The 15,674-nt window shown below is 46.0% G+C and overlaps 1 protein-coding gene across 1 annotated transcript in view; it reads right to left on the reverse strand.

Annotated features, from left to right (window-relative positions):
- Nucleotides 1-15,674, reverse strand: part of LOC132570380 (ephrin type-B receptor 5) — a 245,887-nt gene that overhangs the window by 9,747 nt on the left and 220,466 nt on the right. Inside the window, exons 7-15 of the mRNA XM_060236947.1 lie at nucleotides 11,522-11,646; nucleotides 9,004-9,166; nucleotides 7,220-7,334; nucleotides 5,290-5,345; nucleotides 4,949-5,068; nucleotides 3,457-3,704; nucleotides 1,395-1,610; nucleotides 1,040-1,189; nucleotides 520-713 (exon numbers count right to left, since the gene is read on the reverse strand). Of these exons, the coding sequence (XP_060092930.1) occupies nucleotides 520-713; nucleotides 1,040-1,189; nucleotides 1,395-1,610; nucleotides 3,457-3,704; nucleotides 4,949-5,068; nucleotides 5,290-5,345; nucleotides 7,220-7,334; nucleotides 9,004-9,166; nucleotides 11,522-11,646 (1,387 nt within the window). The remainder of the gene's footprint in view (nucleotides 1-519; nucleotides 714-1,039; nucleotides 1,190-1,394; nucleotides 1,611-3,456; nucleotides 3,705-4,948; nucleotides 5,069-5,289; nucleotides 5,346-7,219; nucleotides 7,335-9,003; nucleotides 9,167-11,521; nucleotides 11,647-15,674) is intronic.

Consider the following 15,674-nt stretch of genomic DNA (forward strand, 5'->3'; position numbering starts at 1 on the left):
TTTGAAACATGGACCTATTCCGGATTTTTTCCCAAAGTCAAAAAAGCAAACTGCACAATGTAATTTTCGATCAAACATGTCATGAGCATCTTCCGGATTTCTTAGGAGAGTATTCCTTTGTCTACAGTATTTGCGTTAATTTATACGAGCTGTACCCCACCGTCCTCCTTTTAAAAAAGGCACCCAGAGAGGCTTGCAAAAAGAATAAACTAACATCATGTAAATAAACAAATAATTTATTAAAACAAAAATAATGATAATAATTTTTTTTTAAATGAATAAAAGAGAAAGGCATTTCAAATCCTTCGCACAGGCTGTCCCCGTTCTGTTTAAAACCCGTAAACCCCAAACATAGCTGTAAACTGAAAAGCAAATTAAGTAGGTAGCAGAATCCATGAAGCAGACAGAAGTCCCTTCCTCTGCCTTCAGATCCACAGCCCTCCCTCATTCCTTTCTATTTGCAGAAGAAGTCCCAAACTCAACTCTCCTTGGTCCACTTGCCCATTACCCCCATCCCACCTGCTGTTCCCTGTGCCTGTGGCTTTGAGGGCGGATGGCTTGCGGATCATCTTGTCCAAGGCATTAACAATCTGCTCGTATTTGGGCCGCTGGACCCGTTCCTTCTGCCAGCAGTCCAGCATCAGGAGGTGCAAGACGGTGGGGCAGTCTGGGGGAGGTGGAAGGCGGTAATCTTGGTCAATAGCGTTAATAACCTATAAGGATTGGAGAAAGGGGTCAGAATGAAGCCTCCTATCTCACGTGTTCATCAGAGTCTTCCAACAGCAAGCTTTGTTCAAAGTACAAGAAAACACAGTGGGTGGATAGGGCAGGGCTTTTCTTTGTAGCAGGAACTCCTTTGCATATTAGGCCACACACCCCTGATGTAGCATTCTCCTGGAGCTTACAGTAGACCCTGTACTGAAAGCCCTGTGAACGCTTGGAGGATTGGCTACATCAGGGGCATGGGGCCTGATATGCAAAGGAGTTCTTGCTACTAAAAAAGCCCTGGGATAGGGGTTGCGTTTGCAATAGAACTCACATCTTGATTTGACATGTCCCAATATGGTCTTTCGCCATAAGACATGACCTCCCACATCACAATGCCGTAGCTCCAGACGTCGCTAGAGGATGTGAATTTGCGATACTGGATAGCTTCTGGGGCTGTCCAGCGAATTGGGATCTTGCCACCCTAGAGAGTGGGGGGAAAAGAGAAAGAAAGAACAGAAAGATAAAGAAATTTGAAAAAAAAATAAAGAACAGATCCAGAAAAGAAATCTAAGAATCCTAGCTCAAGCTCAGAACCAGTGTGCTGCAGTCACTTAAATCGACCGATGCATTGTTTCAAGAGAGGCTGTGTAAGTTAGATAGTGCGCTCGCTTTCCTCAAACACTCACCAAGGCTCCTGTGTAAGTGGGGTTTGAGGCGTCGTCCTCCAAAAACCGTGACAATCCAAAATCGGAAACCTTGCAAACCAGGTTGCTGTTGACTAGGATATTTCGGGCAGCCAAATCCCGATGGACGTAATTCATGTCCGAGAGGTAACGCATGCCGGCCGCTATCCCCCGTAGCATTCCCACCAGCTGTAGCACGCTGAACTGCCCTTCCTTTTGCTGCAAAAGAGCACACAGGAGAGATTCAAGAGTCAGCCAAAGACGATTGGCAAGGACTGATTTTCATCACTCACTGATACCCAAAGAATAGCAGAATGAGATAATCACAGGGAGAAGATCACTGTGACAGTTCAGCAATAAAATGCTAAACAATGACAGCTTAATGCAACATTTTGAGAGCTGGTTTGGTGTAGTGGTTAAGTGCGCAGACTCTAATCTGGGAGAACCGGGTTTGATTCCCCACTCCTCTACTTGCAGCTGCTGGAATGGCCTTGGGTCAGCCATAGCTCTTGCAGAGTTGTCCTTGAAAGGGCAGCTTCTGGGAGAGCTTTCTCAGCCCTACCCACCTCACAGGGTGTCTGTTGTGGGGAAGGAAGATAAAAGGAGATTGTGAACCGCTCTGAGATTCAGAGTGGAGGGCGGGATAGAAATTCAATATCCTGCTCAGGAATAAGGCAGACAACACTAGTTGGAGAGTGGATTATATCCCACACCTCTGATCCACTTAATGGAGACACTGGGTGAGATCACATGAGAGATTTGGCCCAACCTAGCCACACCTCCCCTCCGGATTTAATGTGCACAATCACACATGCACATCTGCCCCCCTGACTCTTGCCTGTTCTTACCTTGTCTTAGGACAGGCTGGGATCTTCCCAGTAGCAAATCTCTAAACTGCATGCATGGCATGTTTCCCAGCTGTCTGAACAGCCAGGGGGCACAATGCACCCGCACCACACGCACAGGAAAAGTCTTAATGCTCCTCTTGTGCGTGTGCAGCCTGTGCCTCTCCCAGCAGTAGGGTAGGGATTGTGTGATTGCAGCGGCACAGGTCAAAGAGCACCAGCTTTTTCGAAGCCAGGAGCTGGCCGTCCCAAATTCCCAATCTGATCCCATCCCAGTGTGATCCCATCCATCTTGCTAAGGAAAGAATAATCTAAAATACAACATGCTCTTCAGTCCATCTTGTGTCAAAGAAAGGCTCCTTCCATCAAAGGGAAGTGCCTCCACTAGTGGAACAGAAGTGGTACAGTCTGTGGTGGAAGAGCTCCTTTGCATATTAGGCCACACACCCCTGATGTAGCCAGTCCTCCAAGATCTTACAAAAAAAAAGCCTTATGAGCTCTTGGAGGATTGGCTACATCAGGGTGTGTGTGGCCTGCTAGAATTCCACCCCTGGGTACAATCCAGGTGCAGAGTGGTCACGTCTGTGAGCGCTAGGACTAACCTGACACCAGAAGTTCAAGTACTGGAAAAGAAATGCAAGCAATCCAAAGTGTAAGGAAATTTAATTGTAAGCCCTCTCGAGCTGGACTCTGAAGCGGTGGCACAGAAATATCCTGAATAACCGACTAAATGAATAAATACATTTGGAAGAGGCTGCTGAGAGATCTGATTTACAGGACACGGTAAAAGCTGAAAAGAAAAATGAGAGCTTCAAGCGAAGAGGCTGAAGAAGCAAGAAAAACTCATAAGCATTTTGCAAAGTTATTGGAAAGGGAAAACTGAAACCATTGAGGACCTCAGTTAAAAAGTGGAGTGGTGACGGATTAGCGCACAGCGAGCAAAGCAATTGTTGAGGAATTAAGAATTTCTATCTATAACAGCAATTAAGGTTTGCGGGGGAGGCACAGAATTCCTATACTTCCTATAGGATTTCCTACACAGTGCTTTTGCTTGCCTCAAACACACCATGTGTCACCCCCACCCAGCCCTCCCGTGCCCCTTGCATGGGGTGCCAGAAGCCTCAGCGCTGGGGGTAGAAGGTATAGGGGTAGAATGACAGGGAGGCTGATGGAGAAGCAGAGAAAGTGGGAGGCGCAAATGCCCTAGAGAGCTGCTGTACCCGGAGGAAGGAATCCAGAGACCCGTTCTCCATGAATTCTGTAACAATCATGACGGGCCGGCTCTTGGTGACCACACCCTCCAGGCGGATGACGTTTGGGTGCTCAAACTGTCCCATGATGCTGGCCTCGCTCAGGAATTCCCGACGCTGCTCATCCGTGTAGCCTGCCTTCAGGGTCTTAATAGCCACAGTGTATTCCCGTTTCCCTGGAGGCTTCAGGCGCCCAAAGCACACCTCTCCGAACTCTCCTGCCAGGGTTGAAGGATGGAGAAAGCGCTACGTCAGATGGAGAGCATGTGGAATACAACAGAATAGGGCGGAGGGGGAGAAACACTCTAAAAGATCTCTTCCTCATAATTCACAACTCTTCCTTAGAGACATCTGAACCACAGGGAGCTTCACTCATCTCCAACCTGGAAGAGGCACAGACACTGTGTAGGACTGCCAAGCCACCGGTCCCCTGCCTGGGAGGTTCCCAACCCGCTGGCCCACATTGGGCTGGCAGGGGGAGTCTCCCCTCAGGTCGCTGGCATGATGATGTCACCTGGAAGTGACATCATCAAAATGGTGGCACGCACACGGGGCTGCTCTAGGTGTTTCCGGGAAAACTCTATGGTTTTTCTGGACGCTCTAGCCATTTGGGAGGGAAAACTCTATGGTACGATAGGTAACCCTAATCCGCTACAGGAAGCTGGGGACTTGGCAACCCTAACACTGTGCAATGACATTGCTGCCCTGTCCTGTTATCGTCATTGCTAGGAATGCTTTCATTTACAAAGATCTACCTTATGTAAAGGCATTAAGCAATAGCTAGAAGAAGAAGGCCTGTGGTAATAGAGGGCGGCCTTGGAGCCTGAGCCTGATGGGGAACAGTGCCATAGGTAGTTGGTCTGTGGTAATGGAGGGCCTTGAAGCCTAAGCTTGATGGGGAACAGTACCATAGGTGGTCAGTAGTAATGGAAGGCCTTGAAGCCTAAGCCCCATTGGAAGCAATGCCAGGCCTACAGTTGAGGACAGCAATGGCTTTTATTTAGCCTGGCCTTCCTTCTTTTCTCCCCCTTGGTGTAAAAACAATTTGGTTTTCAGATGCCATCTGAAATGGTTATTGTATCTGAACTGTATCTGTTTTTTTGTTTTAATCTTGTTTTCAAAGCTATGACTGTATCCCTTTGAATACTGTACACCACCCTAGCCCCAAGTATGGGGGAGGGATGTTTAGAAATCTAATTTATAAATAAATAAACTTGGAAAGCCCAACAAAGGCTGTTGTCTTTAAAGACACCCACAGAACAATAATCTTTCATAAACCACAATCTGGCCAAGATCCAGATCAATGGGAGGGCTACAGCACACTGGAGTGAGCTCTTGTTCTGGCCCTCCAAGGAGTAGGCTGCCCCTCAAATCACAACAGGAGATGCCTGAGGCTCAAAAACTGTGCCGATGGGATACAAAGTGATGGGACAGATGACTGGGAAAGCGGTTCCTTCATTACCTGATCCAATGACTTCCTCAATCTTGACAAAAGACACATCAATTTCCTTGGCAAATTCCCGAATAGCTTCATTGGGATCTTCATAGGTGGAAGGATCAATGTAGTATTTGACTCCAAGGCCTGTGAGGCAGAAGAGAGGCTCCCAAGTCATAAGAACATAAGAGAAGCCATGTTGGATCAGGCCAATGGCCCATCCAGTCCAACGCTCTGGGTCATTCAGTGGCCAAAACCAGGTGCCATCAGAAGGTCCACCTTAGGGCCAGAACTCCAGAAGCTCTCCTTCAGAAAGATGACTCTGAAGGGATAGATAGTGAAACAGTGAAGTCATTCCCCTCACTTACCCCTTGCACTGATGTACTGCTGCAAGCGATCTGTATATGGAGTCTCTCGCCGCTTGCTGTGGAGGATGAGAAGGAAAAATCACCAAGGGAGGAAGAACCCTCCCCCCCCCCACCCCCAGATTTCACGGAACTGGGAAGAGATACAGGACAGGTCAACTCAAATTATCAAGCGTTGGAGCACCTTTGGTAGGGGTACAGCCAGAAAATTTTGGGTGTTGGGAAGTCCTTTGGGACAGAGGAACTGGGGTGGAGGGGGGAGGAGAGGGGGGGGAGAGAGAGAGGAAGAGAGAGGAATAACAGAGTTGGAAGGTGCCAACAGAATGGCTCCCCCTCCCACAGCCAGCAGAAGAGGAAGAGGGCTTCAAGGAGGTGGAAGGCTGCTGTCCACTCCTCCCCACCCCTCCACCTTCATGACTACTAGCTTCCTTGTCTACATGAGTCGAGGGCGGTGATCTCGGAATATCTCTTTTGCATTTTGCAATTTTGTTTTATTTTGCATTTTAAAAAACCCAAACTTTATTTTTCCACCTGGAAAAAAAGAAAACGAGACCAAAGATTCCCTGATTGTGCCCAGGGGCACTTTGGAGAACTCCCGCACATCTTCCTTTAAAACAAGTAAAAATTGTTGATTCCTTTGAGTTTTTCTTGGGGGGGGATGGGGCTCATCTGGGCTGTGGGGGCATTGCCCTTGAATTGCCCCCCCCCCCCCAAAAAAAAATAGCTGTGGGCCTGATTTTGGTATAGGGGAAAACTACAGCACTGGAGTGTTTTATTTTAGAAACACAATTTTGATAAGGGAATATGATGTTTAGAAAATAATGAATAGTGTGAAGAGAATGGATGAAGTGAAATAAAATTGCAAAATGCAAAAGATAGAGAGTTGGAGATCTTCCCCCTTGACTCATGAAGTCAATGACGCCAGTAATGAGTGTGGCTGGGGTGGGGGGTGGAGAGAGAAGTGGATGGCAGCATTCCATCTCTCTCTCTTTCATAATGCTAGAATTTGACTGGACTGAAATCTTTCAGAGACTATGTAAAATTACAGGTCAAGATGTTAGGCCAGATCCCAACTAGTACCGTTCTTTTGGGGATAGTTTGCTATCCTTGGAAATAAAGATCTTCCACATGTTAATCACCCTTTGGATGAAGAAGTACTTCCTTTTATCCATTTTAACCTGACTGCTCAGCAATTTCATTGAATGCCTACGAATTCTTGTATTGTGAGTAAGGGAGAAAAGTACTTCTTTCTCTACTTTCTCTGTCCCATGCATAATCTTATAAACCTCTATCATATCACCCCGCAGTCGATGTTTCTCCAGGCTAAAGAACCCCAAGTGTTTTAACCTTTCTTCATAGGGAAAGTATTCAAAACCTTTAATCATCAGGGGCCATTTTGTAGAAAAATAGATGGTGGAGCTCATCCAGGGATTGTTATGCAGCTGCACATACTATTCAATGGACAGGGAGGTGAAACTCTCAGAAGGAGGAGGTGGAACTCTCAGAAAGGTTCAGTGAGCTCCCACTGAATCTGAGGCCTGATTTTCATTAATTTCTATTCTGCCCTATCCCACGAGTGGGCTCAGGTGGATCACAAAGCTTAGGGCGGATCACAAGAACATAAGAGAAGCCATGTTGGATCAGGCCAATGGTCCATCCAGTTCAACACTCTGTGTCACACAGTGGCCAAAAAACCCAGGTGCCATCAGGAGGTCCATCAGTGAGGCCAGGACACTATAAGCCCTCTGGGTTATGCTAAATGACTCCCCCGCCCCCTACTCCTTTCACACATTCACCCAGATACAGGCAGAGGAGAGATTGTGGAGTGGGTTATGGAAGCCTGTTCCTGAATTCATGTTCCACTCCAGAGCTGAGATGGAGCAGAGCCATATGGTTCTGCCTATCGTTTGTCTGTAGGTGAAAATAAACAAACCTCTTGAAGACAATGGCAAGGATAGCGATGGCTGCGATGACCAGGAAGGCGAAACCCCCAAGAGCTGAACCCACAATCAGAGGCAGTCGGTCTTGCACCATCACGGAACGCTCACCTGTCAGAAGCAACACATGTGAAACAACATATTGCCTAAGAGACTCTTCCCCTCCCCCCTCCCAATTGTCATCTCACCCAGTGGAATCTCCTGGCCACCATCAGGTTTTCCCACAAAACCTTTATTTTTGTAAGTAAACCACATACCCTGGTGTGGGTGTTGCCAAGACTACTACCCAAAGCCTCTGGATGCGATAAGCCTTCCAGGGTTTGAGGTCACTTAAGTCACTGGTTATGCCATGCTCTCAGAACCAAACTATATCTTCAGAGGGTTTTTCCCCGCCATTTTTGCTGTGGAGAAATAAGTTCTGTTTCCAAGTGGGGAGAATGGCTTGGGAGAGAAGGCAGGAGCCCCACTTCCCTCTACAGCAATGTTTTGAGCAGTGTTCCCTCTAAGCTGAGTTAGCGTGAGCTAGCTCACCGTTTTTTCACCTCCAGCTCACACATTATTGTCTTAGCTCAGGAAGGATGACACCAGAGCACACAACTTTATGCAGTAACTCACAACTATAATGCCAGCAGCTCACAAAGTAGAATTTTTGCTCACAAGACTCTGCAGCTTAGCGGGGACATTGGTTTTGAGCCCATTTTGGTTCTCCTTTATTTTTAAAAAGCCACTGCTCACAGCTGCTGTAGTAAACCCAGACCCAACTTGTTAAAAGCTTAAATGGGCAGTTGGCTTCTCATCAGGCTTTGGGGTTCTTCTGCCCAACCAGTCATTTTATTGGCTTTGTTATACACAGGGCTATAAAGACTTTCTGGTCAGACTGGGAATTTCCTTGTATCTAAGCTCTGGTGTCTGACCAGTTGTGAGATCATCCTCTTTCTCTGGCTTCAGGAATTCACATCCCACCACTCTTAACACCTCCCCCCACCCCCCTTATCAGGCCAACTTCTCCAAAAAGCCAAGAATACAATCCATGTGATTCTTTTCTTCAGCAGCAACCTGATTCTGCTTAGCCTGCCAAAAATTCAACTACACCTTGGCATGATGACAGCTTCTTGAGATCCTCATTCCCCGAGAGCCAAACATGATGTGAAAGTGTCCTCATGGCCACCCCGAGGATGCTGTCACACCTCATTTGGCCCTGAGATATCTGCTTTCTTCCTCTTTTATTTGGTAACATATGGCCTGATGAAGAGATCTGCAGAACGTGAAAGTTTGCAAAGTGTTATGAGATCTAGCCAGCCCAAGCAAGCCTCGCTCACCTTGGGCTCTCCTGGGCCGCCCCTCTCAGTCAAAAGGTCAGCAAGCCACCAGTCATCCGAAATCACATAAGAAGTGGAGAAAAGGTGGCATAGGGCTTCTCCAGGGGTTAATGACGGCTGCTGGGGGCGTGGCAAAGCTCCTGGTGTCTGGCTGGCTGCTCACTCTCCTAACCCAGGGATTGTTATGCAGCTGCACCTACTATTCAATGGACAAGGTAGGTGGGGAGGAAAATGGGGAACCTTCAGATAGGTTCAGGAGCTGTGCTCCTGTGAGCTCCTGCTGAATCTGAGGCCTGGCTACAGGCAACCATGTGTTAGTTTGTGGGGTCAAGGCATGTTTTAGTCTGTGAAGAATGTGCAATTCAATGATGCATGAACAGTACACAGAGGAGGCTACTAAACAGTGCTGGCAAGTGTGAGGAAACATCATGAGTGAGTCTCAAATCTGAAAGTTCACTTACTTCCCACCAAGGTCTGGAAGTACATCTTCCCACTGTAGGGCCCATAACCCACCGCTGTTCGGGCTCGCACTTGGAAGGCATATATCTTTCCCGGGCTCAGACTGGAGATGGTAGCCATATTCGTCTCACTGGTTACTGTGAAGGAGTTGTCCTCATCTTCTGACTAAGAATCAACAATCCACCGTAGAAATTGAGAAATGTTAATTTCACTTCCTTCTCAGCAGAGTTTTGCACATAGACCAGGGGTGGGGAACCTCTGTCCCGAGGGCCGTATACAGCCCTTGAGGTCACTTGGTGTGGCCCTCGGGGATTGCTGGGCCAAACCGAGCCATGTGGAAGCCTCTCTGGGGCCAGGCTGGCCAGTGAGGATCGTGGGGCCCAGCCACGCTGTGCAGCAGCCTCCCCAGGGCCAGGCAGGGATCACAGGGCCCAGATGTACAGTGCGGCAGCCTCCCTGGGGCCTGGCCAGAATTATTGCAGGGCCTGGAAAAGTTACTGTCACAGTTCAGTTTGCACTTGATTATCCCAGATGGTATGGCCTAATATGCTAATGAGTGTGTGACCTAATATGCTAATATTAGGGGATGTGGCCTAATATGCTACTTTCCTGCTGGCTTTTTCTACAAAAAAGCCCCTGGACCTATGCATTTGCCTAGAGCGGCAGGCTGTGTGTGTGTGCCAGATTAGACTCTCCCCACTTGACTTCAAATAGAAAAACAATTATTTGCATTAATTTTGCTGGCCTGAATCATTCTCCCTCGGCGGAGCACTGTTTTTTAAGCTGATAATTTTTTATGGCCCACAAATGATGTTATAAATATCCATATGGCCCCTGGCAGAAAAAAAGGTTCCACATAGACTTATCAATAGTTGTCCCATTCAGGTTGGATAAGAGTTGACCCTCCTGCCAAATAGGAAGCCATTTTAAGAACTCTATAGAAACACAGCCCCTTCCAATAGCCTGGAAAACACCACAGAGAGATGAGAGGTAGTGTGGGTAGTGGTCAAAGTATTTGACTAGGATCTGAGAGACCCAGGTTCAAATCCCCATTCTGCCATGGAAGCTCACTGGTTGACCTTGGACCAGTCACACACTTTCAGCCTACTGTACTTCACAGGGTTCTTCTGAGAAAATGAAGGAGAGGAGAACTATGTTCTAAGTTGCTTTGAGTCACTATTGGGGAGGATAAGTAAATAAATGCATTGTCAAATGCCTCTTCACAGGAAGAGGTATTTTTAAACTGGGCAAAAAAAGGTAGTCGCCATCTTGCTCAGAGTGTGCATGTCCAGATATGAGACGCTCCAAAGGAATAACACATTTTCAATCCTTTTTTTTCCACCTCCGGCCTCTCCTCACCATCTGCACCTTTCCCATTCTTGTTTCATCTCTATTTCCCCTGCCCTCTATGCCTGGACTGACCCCTAAGCATTCACACACCATGGCAAGAAAGATGCCCCCCCCCTGGTCTTTCAAGAGTCCAGAAAGGCTTGAGCCACATCCAAGTTGAGAGCCATAATAAAATTGAAACATGACAAAATGTTTAGATTTGCACCTCAAAGCTCCGAGTGTGCCTCATGTCATGGTGCAATAGGGATGTGGTTAAAAATGATATTTTACACACACTCACACGCAGTTAGCACGTTCACATCTGAAGCTCCCGGAGAAACATGGTTGGCTCTTAAGACTTGGCTCTTAAGACTTTCCGGCCCCAGCTTCCATTGGTCCACACATCTTGGTGGTGGAAAGTGCCATCAAGTTGCAACCGACTTATGGAAAAGCTCAGGACTTTTTTTTGATAGCAGGAATTCCTTTGCATATTAGGCCACACACCCTGATGTAGCCAATCCTCCAAGAGCTTACAGGGTTCTTCTTATAGGGCCTACTGGAAGCTCCAGGAGGATTGGCTACAACAGGGATGTGTGGTCTAATATGCAAAGGAGTTCCTGCTACAAAAAAAAAAACACTGGTGGCCCTTAATGGGAAGAAGAGGAGGAGGAAGTGATGATGATTTTTATACCCCATTCTTCACTACCCAGAGGAGTCTCAGACCAGCTTACAATCACCTTCCCTTCCTCTCCCCACAACAGACACCCTGTGAGGTGGGATCTGAGTGGTCATGTCTGCTGAGGCAGTGTTCAGTTGGTTTTTAGCGAAGTATCTGAAATTATAATCTATTTTATTGTATTTAATGTTATCTAATTGTTTTAACTCTTGTAACCTGCCCTGAGCCTGCTTTGGCAGGAAGGGCAGGATATAAATTGAAATAATAACAACAACAGAAGAAGAAGAGGAAGAGGAGGAGGAAGAGCTCTGAGAGAACCGTGACTGACCCACGGTCACCCAGCTGGCTTCACGTGGAGGAGTGGAGAATCAACCATGTTTCTCCGGATTAGAGCCCACAGCTCTTAACCACTGCACCACACCGGTGTCCAAACCAGGACCGACCCAGCTAAGCTTCCAAGATTTTATGAGACTGGGCTAGCCTGGGCCATCCAAGTGAAGGCCCACACAGCTCACCTTGTCGAAGTAGCGCAGCTGATAGTCCAGGATGATCCCGTTTGGCTGGTCCGGCTGTGGCCAAGACAAGGTGATGCTGCTCATGGTGCGGCTCACAAGGTGCATCATGGGAACAGCAGAAGGGACTGCAACGAGAGGAAGGGAAAGAAAAGAAATCTTAGCAAAAGGAGGAAGAAGAAAGCTAGAAAACGATGTGCCAGCTTGCATGCTGAATTTGCTATTGTTAGAGCTTCATCAGAAAGCATTGTAATCTGATTTACAAAGCTATTGTTGCCATGTCTGGGGTGACATGCAAGGGCTTTTCTTTTTAGAATTTCAAAATGTTTATTTGGACTGGATCCCATTTCTGAAGATACTTTTGGGCTGTGGTTATTCTACCTAAATTTATTTCAGGAACACATCAGATCTGATTTTTAAAAATAAAGAACTGCAACACAAGAGACTCTTTGACAAACAGGAAGAAGAGAACAGGAAAGCAAAAATGAATGATTACTTTGAAGGCAAGATAAAGTGAGAAACATTCCCTTCCTCCACAATACAGATATGAACACAAACACATGTTAAATGTGACTATGATGCTTATCAATGAAAGTCAAAGAATAAGCTCCTTATTCAGACAAATGCTCCAAATTAGTAGGGTGGCAAACGCAGAGAGAAACAGCCTTCTGTACAATAACCAGGGTTCCCATGTACCCAACCAACATTTCAACATAGACAGGAGGGGGAAAAAATCAGATGTGGCAATGGCATGACCTTACTTCCTGGGAAAGAGGAAGTGATGCCAGTCCTCTCTAGGAATTGCCAAAACTTTATGGCTTTACCATAGAGTTTTTTCCCTGCTGACTCCAGGAGAGGCATAACATCATTGCTGAGTTTTCCCAGAAGTGACATCACACCATCTCTGCTGGCCGCCCCCTCACAGTCCCTGAAAATAATCCCTAATCAGATTAGAATCCTTCTGCATGGTTGCTATGTACATCCTTCCTCAGCAGCTGGGGCTGGGTCCAGCAATGGCACCACTCAGCTAATGGAGAAGGTCTGGGGAAATCTAGATACAAAGTTCCTTTCTTATTCCTGACTCAACAGCTGATCAGAATGATGGTTACCAGAGAGGGCTGTGCTTGTACCTGATTAGACTGGGACCGATTTCCCACTAGCTGCTCTCACGCTCCTCTTCTTCCCGAGGCTTCAGTCAGATTTCACACTAGCTGTCCTGGGGCTGCAACTAGCTTTGCTTTTTTTGCACAGCAACCAGAAATTGGTTTTTAGAGGATCTTGTTTGCTGCGTGAAAGAGGTGGAGCGAGTTGCAGCTCCGGGGCAGATAGTGTGGAATCCGATGGAAGAGGAGAGTGAGAGCGGCATAAGGCTAGTGGGGAATCAGTCTGGGACTGAAGGTCTTAACAGATACTTTAAAAAAGAATCCTGCCTGTCTAAAGTCTTTAGGATTGAGCCATGAAGTAGGAAAGTCAAGGATATGTCATCCACTAACCTCTCATAAAACGACCATTTAGAATTTATATACACACACAAGTATACTGGTCGATAAACATGCACAGAGAGAAGATATACAAGAGCTCTTTAACATTATCTAGTTGAGCTGGTGCAAAGAATATCACAGGTCCTTAGTAGCATATGTGAGTATCAGACGGCACTGCCAAGAATGTCAGTCTGCAGGTGAATGTAATGCCAGCTGCACACCTGCGTACAGATGACCCAAGCCACAGGTTAGTTCCCCCTTGGCAGGTTGCTGGTAAAAGCTGTGAGATCTCGCCTGCAGACAAATCCAATTACTGCATCAGCATCTGGAGAGTGGTATTCCCACTGCATCTATCATGCAAGCTGGTTTTCTCTTCCTGTCCAAGACCATGCGGGCAGGAAAGATCAATGCTAGCAAAACTCTGAGAAAAGAACTCTGCACTACACCCCCTGGATCATGCATGGATTCATCCAACCTTGCTTCTAGACTGGCCAGGAAGAGGTAGTAGGAGAATTGTCCTGATCCGGCTACAGAAACGATGTATTTGGCTTGCTTTGGGTGAAAAACAGGTAGATTGAATGAGAGCTTTAAAGTAGGCTTTCTAACATTTTAATCCATGCTATACCTTAACATACTGCAACTGAAATCTGAAGGAGCAAAGGAAACATCTTGGGGGAGTACCCATTATGATTATTCCCTAGAAAATGTGCAAGATCTCCTGCATGGCTTATTATATTGCAACAGCATGAAAGTAGATGCAAAAAACAACTTGCATACCTGCTCCATAACCAATGTTCTCTCTAAGCTGCAGAGTCTTGTGAGCAAAAATTCTACTTTGTGAGCTACTGACATTAAAGTTGTCAGCTACCGGCATTAAAATTGTGAGCTACTGCATAAATTAGTGTGCTTTTGGGTCATCCTTCCTTAGCTAAAACAAATATGTGTGAGCTGGAGGTTAAAAATCTGTGAGCTAGCTCATGTTAACTCAGTTTAGAGGGAACACTGCCCATAACCCTTCCTGTACTGTCACTCCCTGTCAGTCTAACCTACATCATATGCTTGTGAGGATAAAATCGGAGGAGGGGAGAACTGATAGTTATGAAGATCTGTTTCTACTATGGAAATATGCATTAACGAACACACCTGGAAGGTTTTGGGGGTGGGTGGGATACGACTCTGGGAATTTTCATTTGATGCTTTAAATATCATCTTTAATCCTCTCATTGCTTATGTGAACTTCTGATTCTTATTAGTGTGTACAATATAACAAGTGGAAGACAGCCATTTGTAACTCAAATGTGCCTTCTGGCTAGTGGAGATTTTCCATTTGCACTCAATGCCAAATTTGGGAGGTGAGGCACTGAAGGCCTCAAATGTAAAAATGTCATTTGTTTTATTTGAGAAAGCGTTTAGGGATTATGTTGGGCTGAAATAGGAAGTCCTCCCCACAATATATTTGATTTTATAATTAGGAGGATGCATTGGTTAAAATTTACCTCAGCTTCACATACACAAAAATCATGTGGTGCCGTTAAGTAAGCCACGATTCCCTCAGCACCGCACCTGTCAGATGGGGATAATAATTCATGTCTGTTGGGGAAAGTGCTCAGATAAGTATGAAAAAAGCAAAACATACAAGTATTGAGCCATTATAAGTGTTTTGGTTTGTTTCAGCTCACCAATTAACTGTGCATTGAGTCTGTTAAATAGTTTTTAATTCCTATTTCAATGTAAGCTGCTGAGAACCGGTCACATTTGTAGCCCTCCCTTCCTCTGAGGAATCCAGGGAGGCGTACATGATACCCTTCCTTCATCCTCATTATAACCCTGTGAGGTAGGCTGCTGGCCCAGGAGTATTTCATTGATGTTGTGCCCGGCCTTCACCTAGACCAAACTGAAGGGTCTATCCAATGCTATAACATCAGCTCTCAGTGAGAACAGCTGGAACACAGAAGTAATTAAAATGAATTTCAGGCTGTCACCCCAACATTTCCAAATATCATTTTTCTCAGTGCGATGCTAACTGTTCCCTACTATGTGTTCTCGCCTGACTGTTTTTCACACTCCGCACGGGGCCTTTCCTTCAGACAGGAACAGATTTTATTTCCTCAGAGTCCCAGCAGTCCAAAATTATTTTTATGGCAGCTGGTAGTTCCTGCTTGAAAGGGACTACAAGGAGAAGGTTTACAGTACAGGTCAAAATGAGGAGGGAATCTGGTGTCTGTTTCAAAGACAGGAGATCTAGAGAAATTTGAATTTGAAGTAGTACAATTGATGGTAGGTTACCACCCCGCCTGCTGTTAGTAGGAACTAGAAAAAGTGGCACATTTTTATTCTGCATGTTAGGATGGCTTCCATTGCACAGAATGCTGTCTTAAATATCAGAAATTTTCCTTTGCAGATGGTATTCCTTGACAGAATAAAACAATGTATTTTACTAATCCAGAGCATGGGCCTGAATCCCAAAAGCAAGCCATACAAATAAAATCCTCAGGTGAACAAAGCTCAAGTCCAGTGGCACCTTTCATGTGCAGACCCACTTTTCAGATACACTGTAAAAAAAGTTAATTTGCTGCTCACTCTCTACCTACATATATGGACGAGTAACTTCCAATTCATTGTATCTGAAGAAGTGTGAGTGAACATGAAAACTTATACCTTGAATAGAACTTGGG

This window comes from Heteronotia binoei, chromosome 4 (genome assembly GCF_032191835.1).
Source record: "Heteronotia binoei isolate CCM8104 ecotype False Entrance Well chromosome 4, APGP_CSIRO_Hbin_v1, whole genome shotgun sequence".
Taxonomy (NCBI): domain Eukaryota; kingdom Metazoa; phylum Chordata; class Lepidosauria; order Squamata; family Gekkonidae; genus Heteronotia; species Heteronotia binoei.